This window comes from Anolis carolinensis, chromosome 3 (genome assembly GCF_035594765.1).
Source record: "Anolis carolinensis isolate JA03-04 chromosome 3, rAnoCar3.1.pri, whole genome shotgun sequence".
Taxonomy (NCBI): domain Eukaryota; kingdom Metazoa; phylum Chordata; class Lepidosauria; order Squamata; family Dactyloidae; genus Anolis; species Anolis carolinensis.
In genome coordinates, this window is record NC_085843.1 from 98,813,414 (window position 1) to 98,832,692 (window position 19,279).

General features: G+C 39.5%; 1 protein-coding gene across 6 annotated transcripts in view; it reads right to left on the minus strand.

Moving 5' to 3' along the window:
• reps2 (RALBP1 associated Eps domain containing 2) overlaps positions 1 to 19,279 on the minus strand; it is a 97,277-nt gene that overhangs the window by 24,952 nt on the left and 53,046 nt on the right. For all 6 annotated transcript variants that reach the window (XR_010004277.1, XM_008107266.3, XM_062975232.1 and 3 more), the window contains 5 exons: positions 15,397 to 15,466; positions 13,978 to 14,052; positions 11,917 to 11,959; positions 9,004 to 9,140; positions 243 to 310 (listed from right to left, as the gene is read on the minus strand). Coding sequence is in view for 5 of the 6 variants with exons in the window: in XM_008107266.3 (XP_008105473.2) it covers positions 243 to 310; positions 9,004 to 9,140; positions 11,917 to 11,959; positions 13,978 to 14,052; positions 15,397 to 15,466 (393 nt within the window). In the remaining variant the exon portion in view is untranslated. The remainder of the gene's footprint in view (positions 1 to 242; positions 311 to 9,003; positions 9,141 to 11,916; positions 11,960 to 13,977; positions 14,053 to 15,396; positions 15,467 to 19,279) is intronic.

Consider the following 19,279-nt stretch of genomic DNA (forward strand, 5'->3'; position numbering starts at 1 on the left):
AAATAATTTAGTATTTGACCTCTTGATTCCATCTCTGTATTGGAATATTCTTTGTTTTCAGGTACTCATCACCTGAAATATTTGATCTTCTTAATCTCTCTTTAAAAGAACTCTAATACTTTCTAATACTCTAATATTTTCCTGGGTCAAGATAGACTACTTCTTGCCTATCCAGAAACACTCCTAGTGCCTTCTGCTTTTAAAAGCGACACAAAGTTCTTGTGCTGAAGTTGTATACATACCTGTGATGCAAAAGGTCTTGGGGGTAAAGCAGGTGGTGGTGGTGGTGGTACCCAACCTGCTCTAAGTGCTGAAACAAAAGAATAAAGAGGAAGAAAGAAAACAACATGTGTGAGTGTAACTTGAAACTAAATAAACTATCACAGCAATTTGTTTATGGGGCAGAGAAATGTGGGCTTTCAGATATTTAGCCTACAACTCCCCAGCAGCTCTTAAACAACACAACTAACAATATGGAAACTGTAGTCCCAAAGCATCCTGAATACCACACAGTTGGCCACCCTGTCCCTGCCTACTAAAGTTCAGTAAAAGTGTAATAAACACAAGTAAGGCAGGTCATTTCAACAAATTAGAATGAAATAAAGGAAAGCGGTACATAGAAGCTAAGCAACCCTTGAGCTTGCTGTTCTTTGTTACCAACACTATAGTCATTTTTCTTAAAAAAAATTGAAACAATATTCCAATGTAGATGTTAAAAAGCCTCTGAAATAAAATGGGATGGCATGAAAAAAGTACAGCTGTGAAGAGAACATCTGGAATTAGATGTACAAGCAACTGGAGGGGCTAGTTGTAGCTTTTAAATATTTTTGGCAGGAGTTGAAGAGGGAAGAGACCAAATAACAGTCAGTTTAGGCCTTTATGGTAACCTAATAGAATTCAGTTTTCTGTTCTGAGCCAGCAATCTGAGATGCAAACACCCATGATGGGACCATCTATTATACTTCCCAATCTGGATCCAGTTAAATCTGTAAATCTTTAGAGGCCAGAACTGCAAGAAGAGGAGGCTTTGAGAAACAATTATAATGGCACATAGATTATATGTACATATGAAGCATGACTGAGGAATCTCTTGATAGTTAACCTCATAGGAGCCCCTTATAACTACAGATCCTTTTTGGCAAAAACAAGCAAAAAGATACTTAGCAACCCTCTTTCTGTTTGCTATTTGATTGTTCAAATTTGAGCAATGAAGTCATGCCATGAGAATGCTAAACGGGTAAATGTGTTCTATAAATCTTATTACACATGCATTTATTAGAGCACATGAAGTCTTTAAAAACAAACCATGTTTTTATTTTTAAACATTTCTGCATAGAGATGTTTACAAAATATACAGGAATAACTGATATTTATGTGTTTGCAATTAATGGGTAAAATACTGAAAAGTGTACAGAGCACATTCAGGAAAAGGCAAAACAAAGTACACTCACAGTTTTGTACATGCCTAATAACCATCTCATCCCCCAAACAACCCTGTGCCAAGGAACTATTCGAATTTAGGCAGTTACATCACAGTTGTCAGAAAAAAAGAATAAGTACATATTGCAGTACTATAATTCTTATCACATTTAACTATTTTTCTAAAATAGGAGTGGGAAAAAGTGGGCTTTCTTATGTTGGTTTGCAATACCTATCAGACTTAGAGTCCATGCCGACAGGCCTTTAAACTGAGACCTTTCTCAGTTTTACAGGACCCATCCAAATGACGCCTCCAGTAAAACCAAATTAATTTGGAACAAAGCAGGGTAAAGCTCTGGGCCTTACCTGGTGTGGGCCCTGTGTGGATTAGACACAGGGACAGCATCATGTGATCCCTGGGCCCAATCCACACAGCCATCTTGGTTTTTTGGGCTCAATGAGGCCAGAAAATTTATTTATTATTTATTTCCAATATTTCTATCCCGTCCTTCTCACCCAAAGGGGCTCAGGGCGGTATACAATTGGCAACAATTCGATGCCGACACATCATTAAAAACAAACAGCATATAAAATCTATTACAAACAGTTAAATACAGTATAAGATATAAAACATATGGTTAAAATCCGTTCATCTGAAAGGATACCTACCCCTCCCCCAAAACAACCCCTAAAGTTTAAAAACTTACCAGGTGCCATTATCTATCTTCCTTGTGCTCTCCTGGTGCAAGGAAATGATGCATCAGGAGACCGGGGGGGGGGGGAGGGTTATTTTGGGGGGCTTTGGGGTGGCTGCATGCCATCCCAGTAGTTACACATCCCTGGTAAAGCCTGTTTTGGGGGGGGGGGGGTGCGAGGACTTTTTGGATGTGTGTGGGGACTTAAACACGCGCCGAAGTGGGTTTTTTAAACCCGCTTCAGCACGCATTTAAGACTAGTGTGGAAGCGCCCCTAGCCAGTGTGGCCAATGCTGAGAGGCAACAAGATTAATAAGATCAAGATCCTGAACCCATCTCTTCCCATGGTGTAACAAAGACAATATCCCTTGGCTTCTATTGTAACTTTACCAACAGTCACAGCTAAAAGAATTTCCACTGCTGTAGAGTTAGAGATGAGATGAAATGAGATCTAACCATTTTTGTATGTTTATGTCAACTAATTTATAATGTCTCCTTTAAATAATTTTATTAATAATAATACCCATGATATTCCATGAGAGACAGTGAGGATAGGCAAAGTGATATTGGAGGCGGTGTTGCTTTGTTAGTGTCATAGGGTGAAACTTAGGTAGTATTGCTTTGCCAGTAGGCAGTTTCTGTCAGCTACAAAATGACAACAATTTCCTTTTCAAACTTTAGGAAACATGCCATCATCCCTTGAGCAAAATGCTTATATTCATGGAAAATACCTAATCAACTACAACATAATCACATTATACTTTAAAATTTGATTTTATACACACACACACACAAATAAAGAGATTGTGCAAACATTCATTTTGTTAGTTTGGGCCTAGCAATCAAATCTGTTAAGGTCATTATGAAGTCTGATCTTATCTTCTACTTATTTTAATTGGATGTCATCTGAAAAACTGAGAAATATGTCATCTATTCCATCATCCAAGCCATTGATAAAGATGTTGAATAGCACTGGGTCCAGGTTGGAAATCCGTTTAATCTCACTAGTCACTTCTCTCAAAAATGGAAGAGCAGCCATTGGTAAGCATCTTTTGAGTTTGGCCAATTAGAAATCCACCTAAAAATAACATACATTTTACTAGTTTGTTTGCAAGAATATCATGGAAGACTTTACTGAAGGGGTTGCTGAAATCATGATATGCTACATCCACAGCATTACCTGCATCAAGAGCGGTAACATTAGTCTGGCATGGCTTGTTGTTGAGAAACCCATGAACAGTTCCTTCATATTTGTGGTGTGTTTGATCTCTGCTCCACCAAACATGAGTGAACCATATTAAAAAGGACAAATGAGCTGGGATGTGTCCTGATTTCATATACAGTTATCTCTCTAGTACTGCCAGCATTACAGAATGTACTGTTTGAAAACATTTCCTCTTACAAATGGCTTTGTTCACAACAGGCTACATAAATAAATAAATAAATAAATAAATAAATAAATACTACAATTTGTTTGGCTCTGAAAAAAATATATGTTGTATCTAAGCATTCATCATTTTAGGATAGCAAAATGCTCAGACCAGGCATATCTGACCCAGTTTCTTGCTTTCTTAATCCTAAAATTCTAAACTTAAGCTATTCATGAAATATTCATAAAATCCTGCTGTTTCAGAATATCTTTGACCTGTTTGAAAGTAGTCACGCTTATGTGAGCTCTGTTCCCAGGCACATCCAAAGCTCTTCCAGCAAAGTATCAGTAGAAACTCTTTGCAAAAGGGGGACAACATTATTCTAATTCTGTGTGTATGTATATAGAGTACTGTATAGAGGAGACAAAGGCAGACAATACAGAACTGTGGTGAATTTGTTATTGTAAAGCATTAAAGGCAGCAGCAGTCTGTATATGTACAATTTAGAATGAAAAAAAATGTACAAAATATTTATTACAGTGATTGTAACTTTGGAATTTTTAGCAGTGAAAGAATATAAAACATACACAAACCTTTCTTGTTTGGAAATGGGTTTTTTTCTGCTCCTGACATACAAATGGGAAGCACAACTATGTAATTCTGTGATTTAAGATGCATGAAATGCTGCAACAAGTGTACTAAGTATTTCTGTTTCTAAGGTAAGGAACATTACTGCCAACGCAGACTGCAGCCAGGAAACCAGAAGATGTTTTCTTCTTGGGAGGAGAGCAATGACCAATCTCGATAAAATAGTGAAGAGTAGAGACATCACACTAGCAACGAAGGTCCGCATAGCTAAAGCAATGGTATTCCCCGTAGTAATCTATGGATGTGAGAGCTGGACCATAAGGAAGGCTGAGCGAAAGAAGATAAGACGCTTTTGAACTGTGGTGTTGGAGGAAAATTCTGAGAGTGCCTTGGACCGCAAGAAGATCCAACCAGTCCATCCTCCAGGAAATAAAGCCTGACTGCTCACTGGAGGGAAGGATATTAGAGGCAAAGATGAAGTACTTTGGCCACATCATGAGAAGACAGAAAAGCTTGTAGAAGACAATGATGCTAGGGAAAATGGAAGGAAAAAGGAAAAGGGGCCGACGAAGGGGAAGATAGATGGATGGTATGCTTGAAGCGACTGGCTTATCTTTGAAGGAGCTGGAGGTGGCCATGGCCAACAGGGAGCTCTGGTATGGGCTGGTCCATGAGGTCATGAAGAGTCAGAAGCGACTGAACAAATAAACAATAACAATTATTCCTGTGGACACAGATGGAGATTTTCTGGAAGTGTAGGAAATCTCTGGGAATGGACACTACATTTGTATGCATCTCCATCCATTTTCTAATGCAGTTGTGCTTAAAATCTCAGACAACTGTATACCGTGTTTCTTCAGTCCAAATAGTATTATGTAAAACCATCAAATTGGAAAGAGCAAAGGAGATAAAATGCCTTAAGCTGCTTTTAGGAAGCAGCAATTAAATACCAACACCAAGCTGAAGCCGGTCTTTCTCTTTCATCTTACATTAAACATGGTACACTGTAATTAACAGTTCATTTGAGTGCTCCACAAAAAATGCATAGTATGCCAATAAATCCATTATTATTTTCTCTATTCTAATTTTTATATGACTACGAACACCTTCATATTTGCCCAACTTAACTTTGTCAGCTCTTCTTATACATTAAATTCTTACACTAAAAGAAATAGTAACTTGAGTACAAGGGAATATTTTAAAATAAGGTCTAAATTAGCTACTGTATTGAAATTTCTGAATAACTGGTTTGTGATAATACATTGTGAGAATGTTTCTATAGGTAATTTCTACCCAGGAATTTACTTGTCTTACTTTTTCATTATCTGTACTTTTCTGTAACGAAGATCTAGCCATTCTAGCCATGAAGTTATGTTTCATTTACTGCTTTAGAATTCAAAATCATTTTTCCAAACATCTGGATTGTGATAGTATTTAAAGACAACAAGAGGCAGGAGTACACTGCCCTGTGCATTTATTCAGGGGTTGTACAAATCTTGTTGGGGCTGGGGATTATCTTGCATCAATAGCCGTCTCCCATAAAGCAAACTAGACAGACCAGCGTATTCAGCCCTCCTATTTACATTTTCCATGTCGGACCTTTGTCTCACTTCCCTTTCTTATTGTAAGGGAAAGCCCTGGGTGCATATTCAGTTACTCTCTCATGTGAAACTGTGGGCTTAATGGATAATATCTTTGAATTTTAAAAAAGTATTCTGTCAGAGAGGTGGAACATGGTGATGAGGACAGATAGCTGAATGCCTAGATTTTATTTACTATTTTCATACATCCAGCAGTTCATTTATATGGTTTTATCATAACTCCAAAGTAATACTCAGAAGTGCAGGGACTGCCATTACTGGACTATGGAATTCTACTTTACGTCTCTGAAATCTTAGGCCTATTCTGTGTGATCCTCCATGAGATATAAGTACTCACCTGGATCATTTATTCAATTTTTAGCATAACAGCTCCCAGAAACAACAATGTACTGCATGTATGTTTGCATTCCAGGGTTCAAAACTGCAACAAAGGCAGGAGTATGTAAAATGGAGTCCAGTATGTATTCACTTTCTCTTGCCCTTTGCAATTATCTGCTACAGACAATTATTGTTGTTTATTCGTTCAGTCGCTTCCGACTCTTCGTGACCTCACGGACCAGCCCACACCAGAGCTCCCTGGCATGGGCTGGAGCTCCTAAGGACAATACAAGAAACTTTATTGGAGCTGAGCATCTACAGCTGATGTAGGTTAGCATCTTCTATCTTACCATATATACTCATGTATCTCAACTTATGTAGAAGTCAACTTATGTATAACTTGTGTATAAATGGAGGACAGGTTTTGGGGCCACAATTATGCATTTTGATATTACTTGTAGTTACATCAAGATCCACTCCATGGAGAGGGGAAAGCACCTGTGCCTCTTCAGGAGCCAGCCATCCGTTGTCACTATTATTGACATTTTTCTATTTAGGCCTTCAAAAAGGCCAGAAATGGTGCCACGGCAAGGAGAGTTGAGGGTCAGGTACTTGATCTATATGGAAAATATAGGCATGGCTATCTACATATGCATCCATCTATCTTCATATGTCTGTATGGTGGGAAATGGTATACTGTGGCATGTTTTGTATCATGATGCAGTGAACCAAAAGAAGCAATGATGATCGGATTCCTCCATGCTGCCTTCTGTGCTTCTGCTTTGCATACCAAAAGGAAATGTTTTCTAGCTTCAGCACTACTTCCACCTGACCAGTTCTGCAGGGCTGCTTCTGCTGCAAACTGTGCGAGCAGCTGTTCCATTTCTTGAAAAGAAGAGCTGGTGCGTGCCAGCAATTTGCCTCATGCTGCATTTCTCTGCTAGGTCCCCTTTCCTCATGCTGTTTTTAATAGGCTGATCAGTATATTAAATTAAGAAAGGTAGCAACTCAGACTAGTCTTTCAAGTTTTCAATGGTTTGATAAAAGCAACAAAACTCACAGCACATTAATAAGTGTTTGCCTGAATTATTATATATACTCATGAATGAGTGTAGAAATTATAGTCACAAAATCATCCCAAAAAGCCTGGATCAACTTTTGGGTCAGTATACCGTAGCACTGTACCTTATGGTTATCAAAAAAGAAACCAGACCCTTCTCAAAGTAGAGTGGTGAAAGAAGAGACCTTTTAGGAGAAACCTAAACGAAGAACCATCGTTTCTGCATATATAAGGCAAGGAGATCTGGTTCTTTCAAGTTTGAGGTAAATCTTTTGGCTTACACACTTTAATAGATAATGAATATGTGATTAGGAATTCAATATGCACTCCTGCCATCAGCTCAAATATGCCTTAAAGTCATTTCTGTAAGATGCAAGAGTTGATCCTCAAGCTCTGCCCTGTGCTTGGGAAGTGGTACATATGATCTGTGATAAAAGGACAGTGGAATACTGTGTGTGCTATATGTTAATATGCTTTCTTCTATATTAGCTCTGGCACCAACTGGACAATGAAATACTTCGCAGGTTCTTTTATACTTTTGGAAAGCCCAAAGTGCTCGATATCATAACCATTGTGGTACAATGGACAGAAGGATGAGTTTTCTTGATGTGTGAAAAAGTTAAAACAGATGATTGAACAAGTTATCTCAGCCTAATGCAAGAGAGTTGCAAACTACTCTGAATGCTTAGAAGGAAAACAAGATATGGATAATAGCTGCTGGAAAATCCCAATTGTAAATCAAATTATCATGTTTGCACCTGGGGAAACCAAATTCCTAAAGGGCGACTGACACTTTCAACTCAGCTTAGATGGAGGCTACAAATAAGAAGTCTTCATCACAAGTTCTCCTTTCAGAGATTGTTGTTCCCTGTTTCTATTTCATTGCCTAAGACAGTGGTTCTCAACCTGTGGGTCTCCAGGTGTTTTGGCCTACAACTCCCAGAAATTCCAGAAAGTTTACCAGCTGTTAGGATTTCTGGGAGTTGAAGGCCAAAGCATCTGGGGACCCACAGGTTGAGAACCACTGTTCTAAAGATAAGCACTGTTCATGACATGTAGTTTGACAAACCATAATTACCATTAACTGATCAAATTCAAAAACAAAGAGAAAACTGCAGAAAAATCTTGAGTCAAAGGAAGAGCTTCAGCACTACTATACAACTATATAGACTGAACGTATACCGACACACAGTTTTGTTATGTGTCCATAAACAACAGGCAAGTGTTGCAGCCTGTGAAGTACTTCACAAAAAACTTTAAGCAATGGGGTATACCTGATGTGTTACAATGTTTGGTAGGTATTCTGTATACAGTTCATGGCACAAAACCCAGGTTTGACACAATGAACCATCTTCCTCTTTCATCATTACCATCAGGCTTGCAGAATGCCATTTCTTTATCATTAACAACTGCAAGGCTACATTTTGGTTCAGTCAAGGTCAAAATGAGAGCTCTCAAGTGAAAATAATTGTGACTGAGAGAAAACTGGAATGTTATCTGTATGTAAGTTCTAGAACGTTCAAAGTTTGTAGTTAATCAAGTTACAAACTGCCATTTTTGGATACTGTTTAAGAACTGATCTGGGCCATGTACCTTATCTAAAAAGTGTCTGATGTAGGTCTGGGTTCCTGCTGACTCAGGCTGAGTGGACATATAAGAGGTGGTGGCTGTTTAATTAGGTGGACAATTTTGCCCCTGGATCTTGAAAATCTTGTCCAAAGACTGCTAATATGGCAAGCGTATCTACTCAAGCAATGCAAGGCTATCTGAATGTTGAGCAATTCTTTTTGGGTTGCACATAGGAATATGCAATTCCACAATACACTAATGTACATTAAAAGTTATGGGTACCTGAACAAATAAATGGTAAGATATATGCATGCAGAGACTTTTTAAACTCAGATCATTAAAATTCCTGAAGAAGTATAATTTAAAGAATAATGCAACTTTACCTTGAGTATTTTGCTGGAAGATTTTATTTAGATCTAAGGAGGATGCTCTGGAATGGGATTTCTGTGGCCTTGGTGGAGGAGTTGGTGGTTCTCCCCCCTTTTTCACGGCATCCTCAATAGATGTGCTAGAATAAGACCTTGGAGAAAAGAAGACAATATTAAAAGGAGAAATGCTGCTGGTATTTTTATGCATACTGCAAAGGTTGTAGTAAACAAGCACCAGAAGTCTTTAACACAGCAATTATTCAGTACATTGGAAACAACACATGTTCAGGCTGTTTGTTTGCAGAGGGCACTATCTTCATACACTGAGCCCCAGTGAAAGGATACCTCCCCACATGCCCAAAATAAGGGGAGGCGGCTATATAAATAAGCCTCCTGTTGATTGTGTGATTGTTCAGATCAACTACTTGATATCAGACTTTACTGTTGGAAGATAGCTTGCTATCTGCAAAGAACTAAAGGTTGAATATTTTGCTCTCCCAATTAATGTAGGATGGTACCATTGCCATCAAGAGGAAAGTACCTGGATCACTCCAAGATATGTATCTCTCACTGGCAATGCAAATATTAGTAACTAACTAGGAAAATGCTGCCCTATCATATACAGTATTGCCCCTGTATCAATAAAGGATGTGTTCCCAGACTTCAAGTGGATATGTGGAACCAGAAATCACAAATCTTATTAAAATGCAGGATTTCTGGCCCAAGAATGGTCAGGACCCAGTTTTCAGGGCCTGGATTCTGCCACCAGAAATCAGGGCCACTGACGTTCCAAACTGATAAGGCACCTGCAACGCTTGATCCTGAGAGAAAACAGCTGCTGGATTTGGCGGGTGGATTTCACGGAGTTTTCTCTTGGCGGGAATTGTATCTTTGAATGAGGGGGAGGGTATATAAGAGAGGGCTGTCCACTGCCCGGCACTCTCAGCTTTTTCCATGTCAATGTTTCCTGTAGTAAAAGTTTCCAGTGATAACAGAGCGTGTCTCGTGTCTTCATTTGGGAGCGGCTATAGTGAGCTGACATTTAAGCAGAGAGTAACAGGCATTGTCCCGCAGCCGCGGTGAGGTGTGAAATGCAGGAGGAGGAAATGCAAGAGGAGGAAGGAGAACTCCTCGGAGCAGAAGGGGGTATGTCGGAATCCCCCTCAGATGAGATGCAAGCGGAATTTAATTGGCTAACGGCCCTGGCATCGTTCACAGCGTATGCTCAACCGAATGGGGTGACCCAGAGGCATGCAAAGATGCAGAGGGACAGCACCGAAGGAGGAAGTGAGCTAAACTTCCCTTCCCCTCAAAGGATGGCGTTCCTTGAAGAGAAGGTAATGGCCATGGAGACGACCCTAGCAATAATGTTGCGAGTGATGGAATGCCTAGCACCTTTAGTGGAGCCGGAGGAAGAAGAGGAGCCTTGGGCCAGGTCGATGTGGAATGTAAGCGCAAGGAGCAGCCAAGGAGTGGTACTAACCCGAGCACAGGCAGAGAGAGATAGCAAACTCACTGCGGTTATGACTGGGGGAGAAGTATGGGAAAGGGAATTGAGGCAGGCATATGAAGGAGACGTTTGGCTGCAATCTAATAAAGAATGGGGGGAGCTAAATGGGGGTTTAGTGTTTGTGAATAAGAAATTTTATATTCCTGAAAAGTTGTGACTGGAAATGCTGAGACGGTGCCACGACAGCAAGGGTGCGGGCCAACTGGGACCAACCAAAACGATGAAACTATTGGCAAGGCAGTGTTAGTGGCCCGGGATGAGGGGAGATGTCAAGTCAAATGTCATCCAATGTGAGCTTGTGCCGGGGAAACTGCAGGGACTTTTGCAGAGCGTAATGGAACCCACAAAACCCTGGGAATGCGTGGCAATAGACTTTGTAGGCGAACTACCACCCAGCAAGGGCTACAGATACATTTGGACAATTCATGTCTCTAGACCTTTCAACAATGATTCTCGTTTAATAAAACAAATTTACTTTTATATCCTACCTACTACCATGACCATGAGTACCATCATTTTTATATAATCTGGATTATCATAAAAAAGCAGGATAATGTAAGAATAAGTAAAAATGGCTACAATTAACAATATACAACCTTTCCAATTCTAAAATATCTCTGTCAGTATGTAGTATATAAATCTATTGTATTTATATTCTTCATACATTATCTAATTGTTATTTTCATTATCTTGATTTGTACTATTTAACTCATAACTACAGGAAAGGAGATTCCACCTGAACATCAGGAAGAACTTCCTTACTGTGAGGGCTGTTCAGCAGTGGAACTCTCTTCCCCCGACTGTGGTGGAGGCTCCTTCTTTGGAGGCTTTTAAGCAGAGGCTGGATGGCCATCTGTCGGGGGTGCTTTGAATGCGCTTTCCTGCTTCTTGGCAGGGGGTTGGACTGGATGGCCCATGAGGTCTCTTCCAACTCTGCTATTCTATGATTCTATGATTCTATATTCACCTGGTTTCCATCTAACATGTTGTTACACATATAGAAAAACTATCTGTTCTTTAGTATTCTCCTTAAGATTCTCATCCTACCTTGAATGAACAGCAGGTTCATGAACTGTAGCAAGTCAGCTTCCATAATATATTTTGATTGTGCTTTTCTGTAATGAAGCTGTGCTAGATTTTATATGTGACATACTTAGGCTCCTTCCACAGAGCTATATAAAATCCCACATTATCTGCTTTGAACTGGGATATATGGCAGTGTGGACTCAGATAACCCAGTTCAAACCAGATACTGTGGATTATCTGCCTTGATACCCTGGGTTATATAGCTGTGTGGAAGGGCCCTTAGATGCATAAAGTAAAAAGAGAGCAAATTGCACAAATAAGAGTATGAGGGTGGTAGCAATCAAGAACAGGTGAACTCTGCTTAGAAGTGAAAAGCTCTCAACCTTACTTACCTGGACCGTGGTCTTGCTTTCATTGTGTTTGATTCCTGAGCAACTACAACACAAGATCATTTATTAAGAACATATAAAATCAGGCCTCTTGTCATTACCACTAATCCATCAAGATAATTCTCAGTAAATATATCATATTATGTAGAAGAAAAGGTGAGCTTAGTCTCTACAACCCCAGAGATAAGAACGAAAACCAAGGAATTCAAATTACAAGAAAAGATTCCATCTTTAGACTCCATCAAAACATTAGGAAAAACCTTTTTATTGCAAAAACTATCTGATAGTGGAAAGTATTGCCCGGGAGGGTGGTGGGTCCTTCCTCTTTTGAGGTCTCTAAACAGGGGGTAAACATACATCTCTCAGAAGTATTTTAGTAATGTATTACTACATAAAAAGACATTGGACTAGATAGATGGTACTTCTAGCTCTAGCACGTGCACAGTCCAATCCTATATACAATAAAATTCATCACACTGAAAGGAGGGTTCCATTTATTAATTTAGGCCTAAATCACAATTTTAATCCCAATTATACTAATCTAACCAATGGAATTTATGGAAGTGTTGACTTACCAAATTTCCATTGCTTCAGTGGGTCTACTCAAGTTGAGACTAACATCTAGGTGTAGGATTCAAGGCTGATCTACACAAGCCACTTAAACTGAGGTTGGTCTGGAGTAGCAATACTCTGGACTGGCCTATCTCTGTCCCATAGGGGTGGCAGGACAGAATCCAGACCACCCACCCCGGGCCTTGGATGGGCTTGTTGCCACTGCCTCCTTCTTTTCTCTGATGTCAGCAAAGATATCTGGCAGTCTGTTGAGGTGACAAGGCTTCGATCCAACCCCTTCCCCCTGCGATATAGTCCACACTAACTGTGGAGTATGGGGCTACTCTGGAATTTCACTGAAACTTCACAACATTTCCTGACTTCTTGTAACTTAGGGAAAACTGGTTTACCTCATTTTACCCCATGTTACAGATTGGAGGTGCCTGGATAGTGTAAGGACATCTAGGAGCAACTTGATACAAGGTATAGGGTCAATGTAGACAATATTATTTACAATACTGGGATTTTGGAATTACCAAGTAATATGAATGGTGCCTTTTTATAGCCAAAATAAAAAGACTAATAAAGAGTAAAAAAAAAAAAAAGACATCCAAAATTAAACATAAAGGAATTTTGCTAAATCCATTCCCATATATTTAGCAATATCTAGCAATAAATATCTATTTTTGGCACCAAATTATAAAAGTTTAGACATCGTTCTTTAGTATAATGAAGGTATCAAAAAGTGATTTACTCTGGTACAAATGAACCTAATGCCAGTGATACATTACTAAAAGGATTTAACTTTGTAATGTAGCAATAGTCAAAGTTAATTGTCTATCAGCTATTAAAATGTTCCACCACATCAGCACAACTGGCACAAGATTTCTTCCTCATATACTAGCCATTTTGACATGGTGTTTTTATTTTTAGATATAGGAATAGTCAAGCTTGCAAACCTCGACTTGCCATTTTAATGGTGCATTTTTCTACATGGGTATCTCAGCTCTAATAAGGCAACACTATACCAGATGAAAGTGGTAATCAATAAAGCTTAGTAAGAACAGGAGAGATTACTGAGTTGCTCATCAGTTCAGATCATGTGGTACTAACTCTTCAGAGGAGTTTTTGCGCAAGGAGGACAGGATGAATTAATTCATTAATGACAATCCTCTTATGTGGGAAAAAGAACTTCAGCAGCAACAGCAGGCTCTCGGTGACCTAATTTTGCTAGGTCTGTTTTTGGATTATCACATTTTTTGGAAGAATATTTTTTTAAAAAAAGTTTTAGATGAAATAATTTATTTTGGTCTTAAAGAAAACATATTTCTGCTTCAGCTGTCCCTAACAGCTATCACTCTGGGATTTTCTTTTAATTAAGATATTGCAGTATATACAGATTATATATTGACAAGTATGTCAAAATTAAAGTAAGGACCAGTAGGAAGTAGTCTTAGAGAATCTACACGACCAAAGGACTATGTGGGTTTGTTCAATGGAATATTTGCATACCTGTCTTAATGGCCACATGTTGAGATACTTTAAACTCCTTTGGTACTGCTTGGGCAGATGTGCTGATTTTCACACCTTAATAAAAACAAGTTGTGAAATGTCATTTTAGAGTTATTATTCACTTCAGAAACAAAGTTTACAATTATAACTGTGTTTAGACATTCTATGAAATACTAAAGTCATCTCTCCACATCTCTGTTTTTAATCTTTGTGGACTTGATTGTTCATGGATTTGATGAAAAATACTATCTCCAGTGTGACTCTATGGTCAACTTTTGATCCTTGTAGGATCGAATTACTTGCCTACTAAGCAACAGACCCTCAGGTATGCTTTCTCAGGATTACACTTAGCACTTTAAGTACTACACCTGTTGTGTAATTACCCCTCCCTGATGACTTGACATTTTTTCTGCACCTTGGCCCAGATCTTTTGATCCAACTCATGATTTTAACATTATTTTGTATATTGACCTTTTATGACTGTTTTTATCCATGTTGATGTTTTATTGTTGGCTGATTTGTTTATCGTTTTTGTTTTGATTTTCTGCTGTTGTGTCCGGGCATAGCCCCATGTAAGCCGCCCTGAGTCCCTTCGGGGAGATGGGGCGGGGTATAAGAATAAAGTTGTTGTTGTTGTTGTTGTTATTATTATTATTATTATTATTATTATTATTATTATTATTATTATATTACTTCCTCCAGTTATGCTGGAGAACCTAGAGATTTCTACAGAGAACACCTCTGTTTCTTATCCTTGGACTATGTAAAGGGTTGAGGTACACATCACAAAAGAAATAGATGTAGTGTAAAGCATATAACTCAAAACACTAGTTTTTTCAAAAGACAATTATAGCTCATCTTTCAAATTTATATATACAATTAATGCAGTTATGTGCTTCCAGGGAAGAACAATAATCTATTCCTCCCTTTAAGTTATCTGTCCATCAAGTGCTGTATCTGGACTGTAGGGGGAAAATGTAACTTGTGCAGGGGAGAGGAATAGGCATTATTCTCCAATTACATATTTACAAGCCATCTATATGAGTTAAACAGAAGTTACACATAAAGGTCACTTGCATTTTGCTGGGAGAATGTAGCTTCAACCCTTCTAGATATTCACACTGACATAAGAGGAAATGCTGTCCTTGTAAGAAATGCAAATGTAATTATCTGTTAATGATGTTATTGGAAAATCTGTGACTTATATATTTGGCAAATGTTTGTGATTCACATGAGTTTGTTTTCTTCAATTGTGTATCATTTGAGAACCTTCGTCATTTGTTTTTCCCTACTAAAAAGTAATGCTATTGGATAACTGATTCAGACAAAATGGATTTTCCTTTGATAACAGAAATTATATAAAATATCTATTGCCACCTGAAACCTAATTTATTAGGAGACAGTAGTTTGATTTTGTACCTTGTTTGTCATCCTTAATTGTGTCCTGTGTCAAAGGAACTTTATCAGACACCTCTTCAAGTGGTGTTTCCTTACAGAGAAAAGAATGGGAGAAAATTAAAAAAAGAAAAGAAAGGAGGGAGGGAGAATAATTGAGATAATCACACAAGTTGCAAGTTCAGTTGTTTACATAGGCCAACTAAAATCAATTTTCTGGAAAACCTTAGGATTAGGAAATTAGGAAAATGAAAAAGCTTTGGAATTATTCTGAAATGTAGCATACAAATGATTGTATATATGCTGACTCAAAAATATTTAATGGGGTTTATTCTCTAACAAGCATGTTCAAGGTAGCAGTCTTAATTCTCTTCCTCTTTACTCCTTCCTATATTGGTGAGACAATATAGTATAGAACTGGAAAGACTGTTAAAAAGAACATTTAATCAAATAATTTGGATGAAATAACATTGTGCATGTTGGAAAATTCTAATATGGAGAATCCTGGGCAGATGAGAAGCTTCACAGCTTGGGGCAAAATTTGCACATATGGCCTTTTTTTGGCAAAGAAAACAGAATTTTCAACACTGAAAATGTTTCTGAACATAAAATTCTATGTGTTGTTCAAAAAAACCCACATGCTAATTTTGCATGGAGCAAATTCTGTACTGCTAATGTTCTTTAAAAACTACAGACTTTTAAAAAGATTTTCTCTCAGGGGAAAGAAAACCGCTAAAATTACTAAATGATTCCTGCATCATCATTTAATTACTTATTAGTCGCCCTCCATCCACGATGCTCTAGGCGATTTACAAGATAAAATTGTAAAGGATAAAAATACATACATACAAATATTGATTAAAAAAAATTAAAATAGATTAAAAGCTCTAGTAAAGAGCCAGGTCTTGAGTGCTAGGGTAAAAGGCCCTAACTCACGCATGGCTCTCATATAGGGTGGCAAGGCATTCCATAAGGCAGGGGCAGAAACAGAAAAAGCTCTGCGCCTGGTCCTTTCCAAGTGCACTTCTCTAGGACCCAGTACATAAAGTAAGTCTCGTTGGGATGGTCGTTGCGACCTCCGATGATGGGAGAAGGAGAGACGGTCCCTAAGATTCGATGGGCCCTGGCCGTAAAGAGTTTTAAAAGTTAGGACTAGCATTTTATATAGACCACGGTAATCAGTTGGAAGCCAATGCAGATGCTGCAGCACTGGTGTTATGTGGCATTTCATGGGTGTTCTTGTGAGTAGCCTGGCTGCCGCATTCTGAACAATACGGAGCTTTCGGGTCGTGGACATCGGAAGCCCAACATACAGGGCGTTGCAATAGTCCAGCCTAGATGTGACCGTGGCATGAATGACTGTTGCCAGCGCCTCATCAGATAGATAGGGTGCCAGTTGCCTCGCTTGTCGTAGATGGAAAAAGGCCTGTTTGCTGGCAGCAGCGACCTGAGCTTCCATTGTCAGCTGTGAATCTAAAACGACACCCAGGCTCTTAACGGTGGGCGAAGGAGATAGGACAGCACCATCGAAGGTGGGTAGCAAGTGGGTCAGACCAGTTGAGCGGCCATGCCAGAGAATCTCAGTCTTTGCCGGGTTCACCTTCAGTCTACTAGCACGTAGCCAGTTCGACAGAGCCTCCAGACATAAGGTGAAATTGTCTGGTATTGACGTTGCTCCAGGTTCCAAGCGCAGAAGGAGTTGGGTGTCGTCCGCATATTGATAGCAGTCTAGGCCGAAACTCCGAGCCAAACTAGCAAGGGGTCTAACGTAGATGTTGAAGAGAAGAGGGGAGAGAATTGCACCTTGGGGTACCCCACATAGGAGGGGAGATCTGTCAGAGACTTGATCCATATACTCCACACATTGGCTCCGGTTTCGCAGAAATGAGTTGAACCAATTGAGGGCCTGACCGCGAACTCCAGACATGGCGAGACGGTGAATCATTAGATCGTAGTCAACGGTGTCAAACGCTGCGGTAAGGTCGAGAAGTACCAGTAGCGCTGATCCGCCGCTATCAGACTGGCGACGAAGTTCATCTGTAATGGCAACCAGGACTGTCTCCGTCCCATGGCCAGGGCGGAAGCCTGACTGGAAAGGGTCCAGGCCGGCTGTATCATCCAGAAATTGTTGCAATTGTCCCAGTACAGCCCGCTCTATCATCTTACCCAAGAATGGGAGGTTGGAGACAGGACGATAGTTGGCAAGGGTCATGGGATCCAAGCTAGGCTTCTTTAGCAAGGGACGAACCCTTGCCTCTTTTAGGTTGTCTGGGAAGACCCCCTGTTCAAGAGAGCCATTGATTATATTACTCAACGGATCGAGTAGACCTTCCAGGCAGCTCTTCACCAGCCAGGAGGGACACGGATCAAGGGAACAGGTGGTTGGTTTTGCAACAGCCAGGATTCTAGCGACATCTTCCTTGTCAAGCGGAGTAAATCGGTCAAAGATAGGCCCACTAAGCGGCCACAAAGTCTCAAGCTCACTTAAGGTTATCAGCTGTAGGGGGCAGTTCCTGCCGAAGCACGGTGATTTTATCAGTGAAAAACTTCTGGAATGCCTCTGCTGTAAGAGCCGTGGTTGCTGGGTTTTGGACTAAGGGAGCCGGACTGGTCAAAGCACGAACGATTTTGAATACCTGAGCTGGGCGCGATCTAGCAGAGGCTATTAAGGAGGAATTGTAAGATTTTTTAGCATCCTTGACGGCTGATTCGTAGGACCTGCGAAAAGCCTTGAATGCGGACAGTGACACCTCGTCGGGCTTCTGTCGCCACCGATGTTCCAGCCGCTTTCGTGCTTGCTTCATCGTCCGTAGCTCATTAGTGTACCAGGGGGAGCGATTCCGGTGAGGGCGAAGGAGGCGTCTGGGGGCAATCTCATCCAAGGCAGCCAACAAACTGACATTCCAGGTGTTGACTAGCTCATACTTGATAATTTCTGTTACTTTCCAGGTTATGAATCAATTCTACAAGGATCATTCCGATAAATTATCTTGTAGAACTCCTTCCAAGAGATGACAGGCATCTTCCTTAATATCCTTTTGCAGAAAGGCAAAAACTTTCTTTTATTCTGGTGGGCCTTTGAGAATTTTTTTCAGGGAAAAATAACATCACTAATTCATGTAATTCCTGCCTTTCTCCCAACATGAGATCCAAGGTAGCATAATTCTATTAAAAGATTTCAGTAAAAAAAGTTAAAGCACAATTCTATCAAATTTGTATTTATAAACACTAGTTAAAACTGTAGATTAAAAGCAGTTTTAAAAACATATGCAAACCATAATAAAACAACAACACCCACAACAACACCCCGCCCATTAAAAGCTCTATCTGCCCTACCATATTAAAAGCCAAAAGCCCACTTAAATAAAAAAGGTCTTTACCTGCGTGCAGAAACATAGCAGGGACAAGACTAAAGACAGCAGGGAAGAAACTCCATAGCTTGTTTTTAACAAACTTTAAATTTTGGACAGGCTTTTAAATTTTTGTATGCTGTTAATTTTTAACTGTGTTTTTTTAACACATGTGGCTTTGAGTCCCAGACTGGGGAAGATAAATGGTAATGATAATAATAATGGTAATGATGATGATGATAACAACAACAACAACAACAACAACAATAATAATAATATCCTACTGATTTGCTGTCTAAGCACATTTTAGCTGGATATTTGTCCTGTTTTGTCTTTCAAGAACAGCCTTAAGACATTGTGGTAAGTAAATGAAAACTGCTTTACTTCAGCAAAACATAAAGTACAGCACACTCAGTGGAATAATGCAAAAGAAAGCCAGAAAGTCTTACTTCAGACAAAGAAACAGCAAATAAATCCAGATGCAGACTTGGAGCAGGCACATGAAGAGCGAAGGCATTAGAGTCAGTTTGTTACCAGCAAGAGCTGGCTGCACCTGG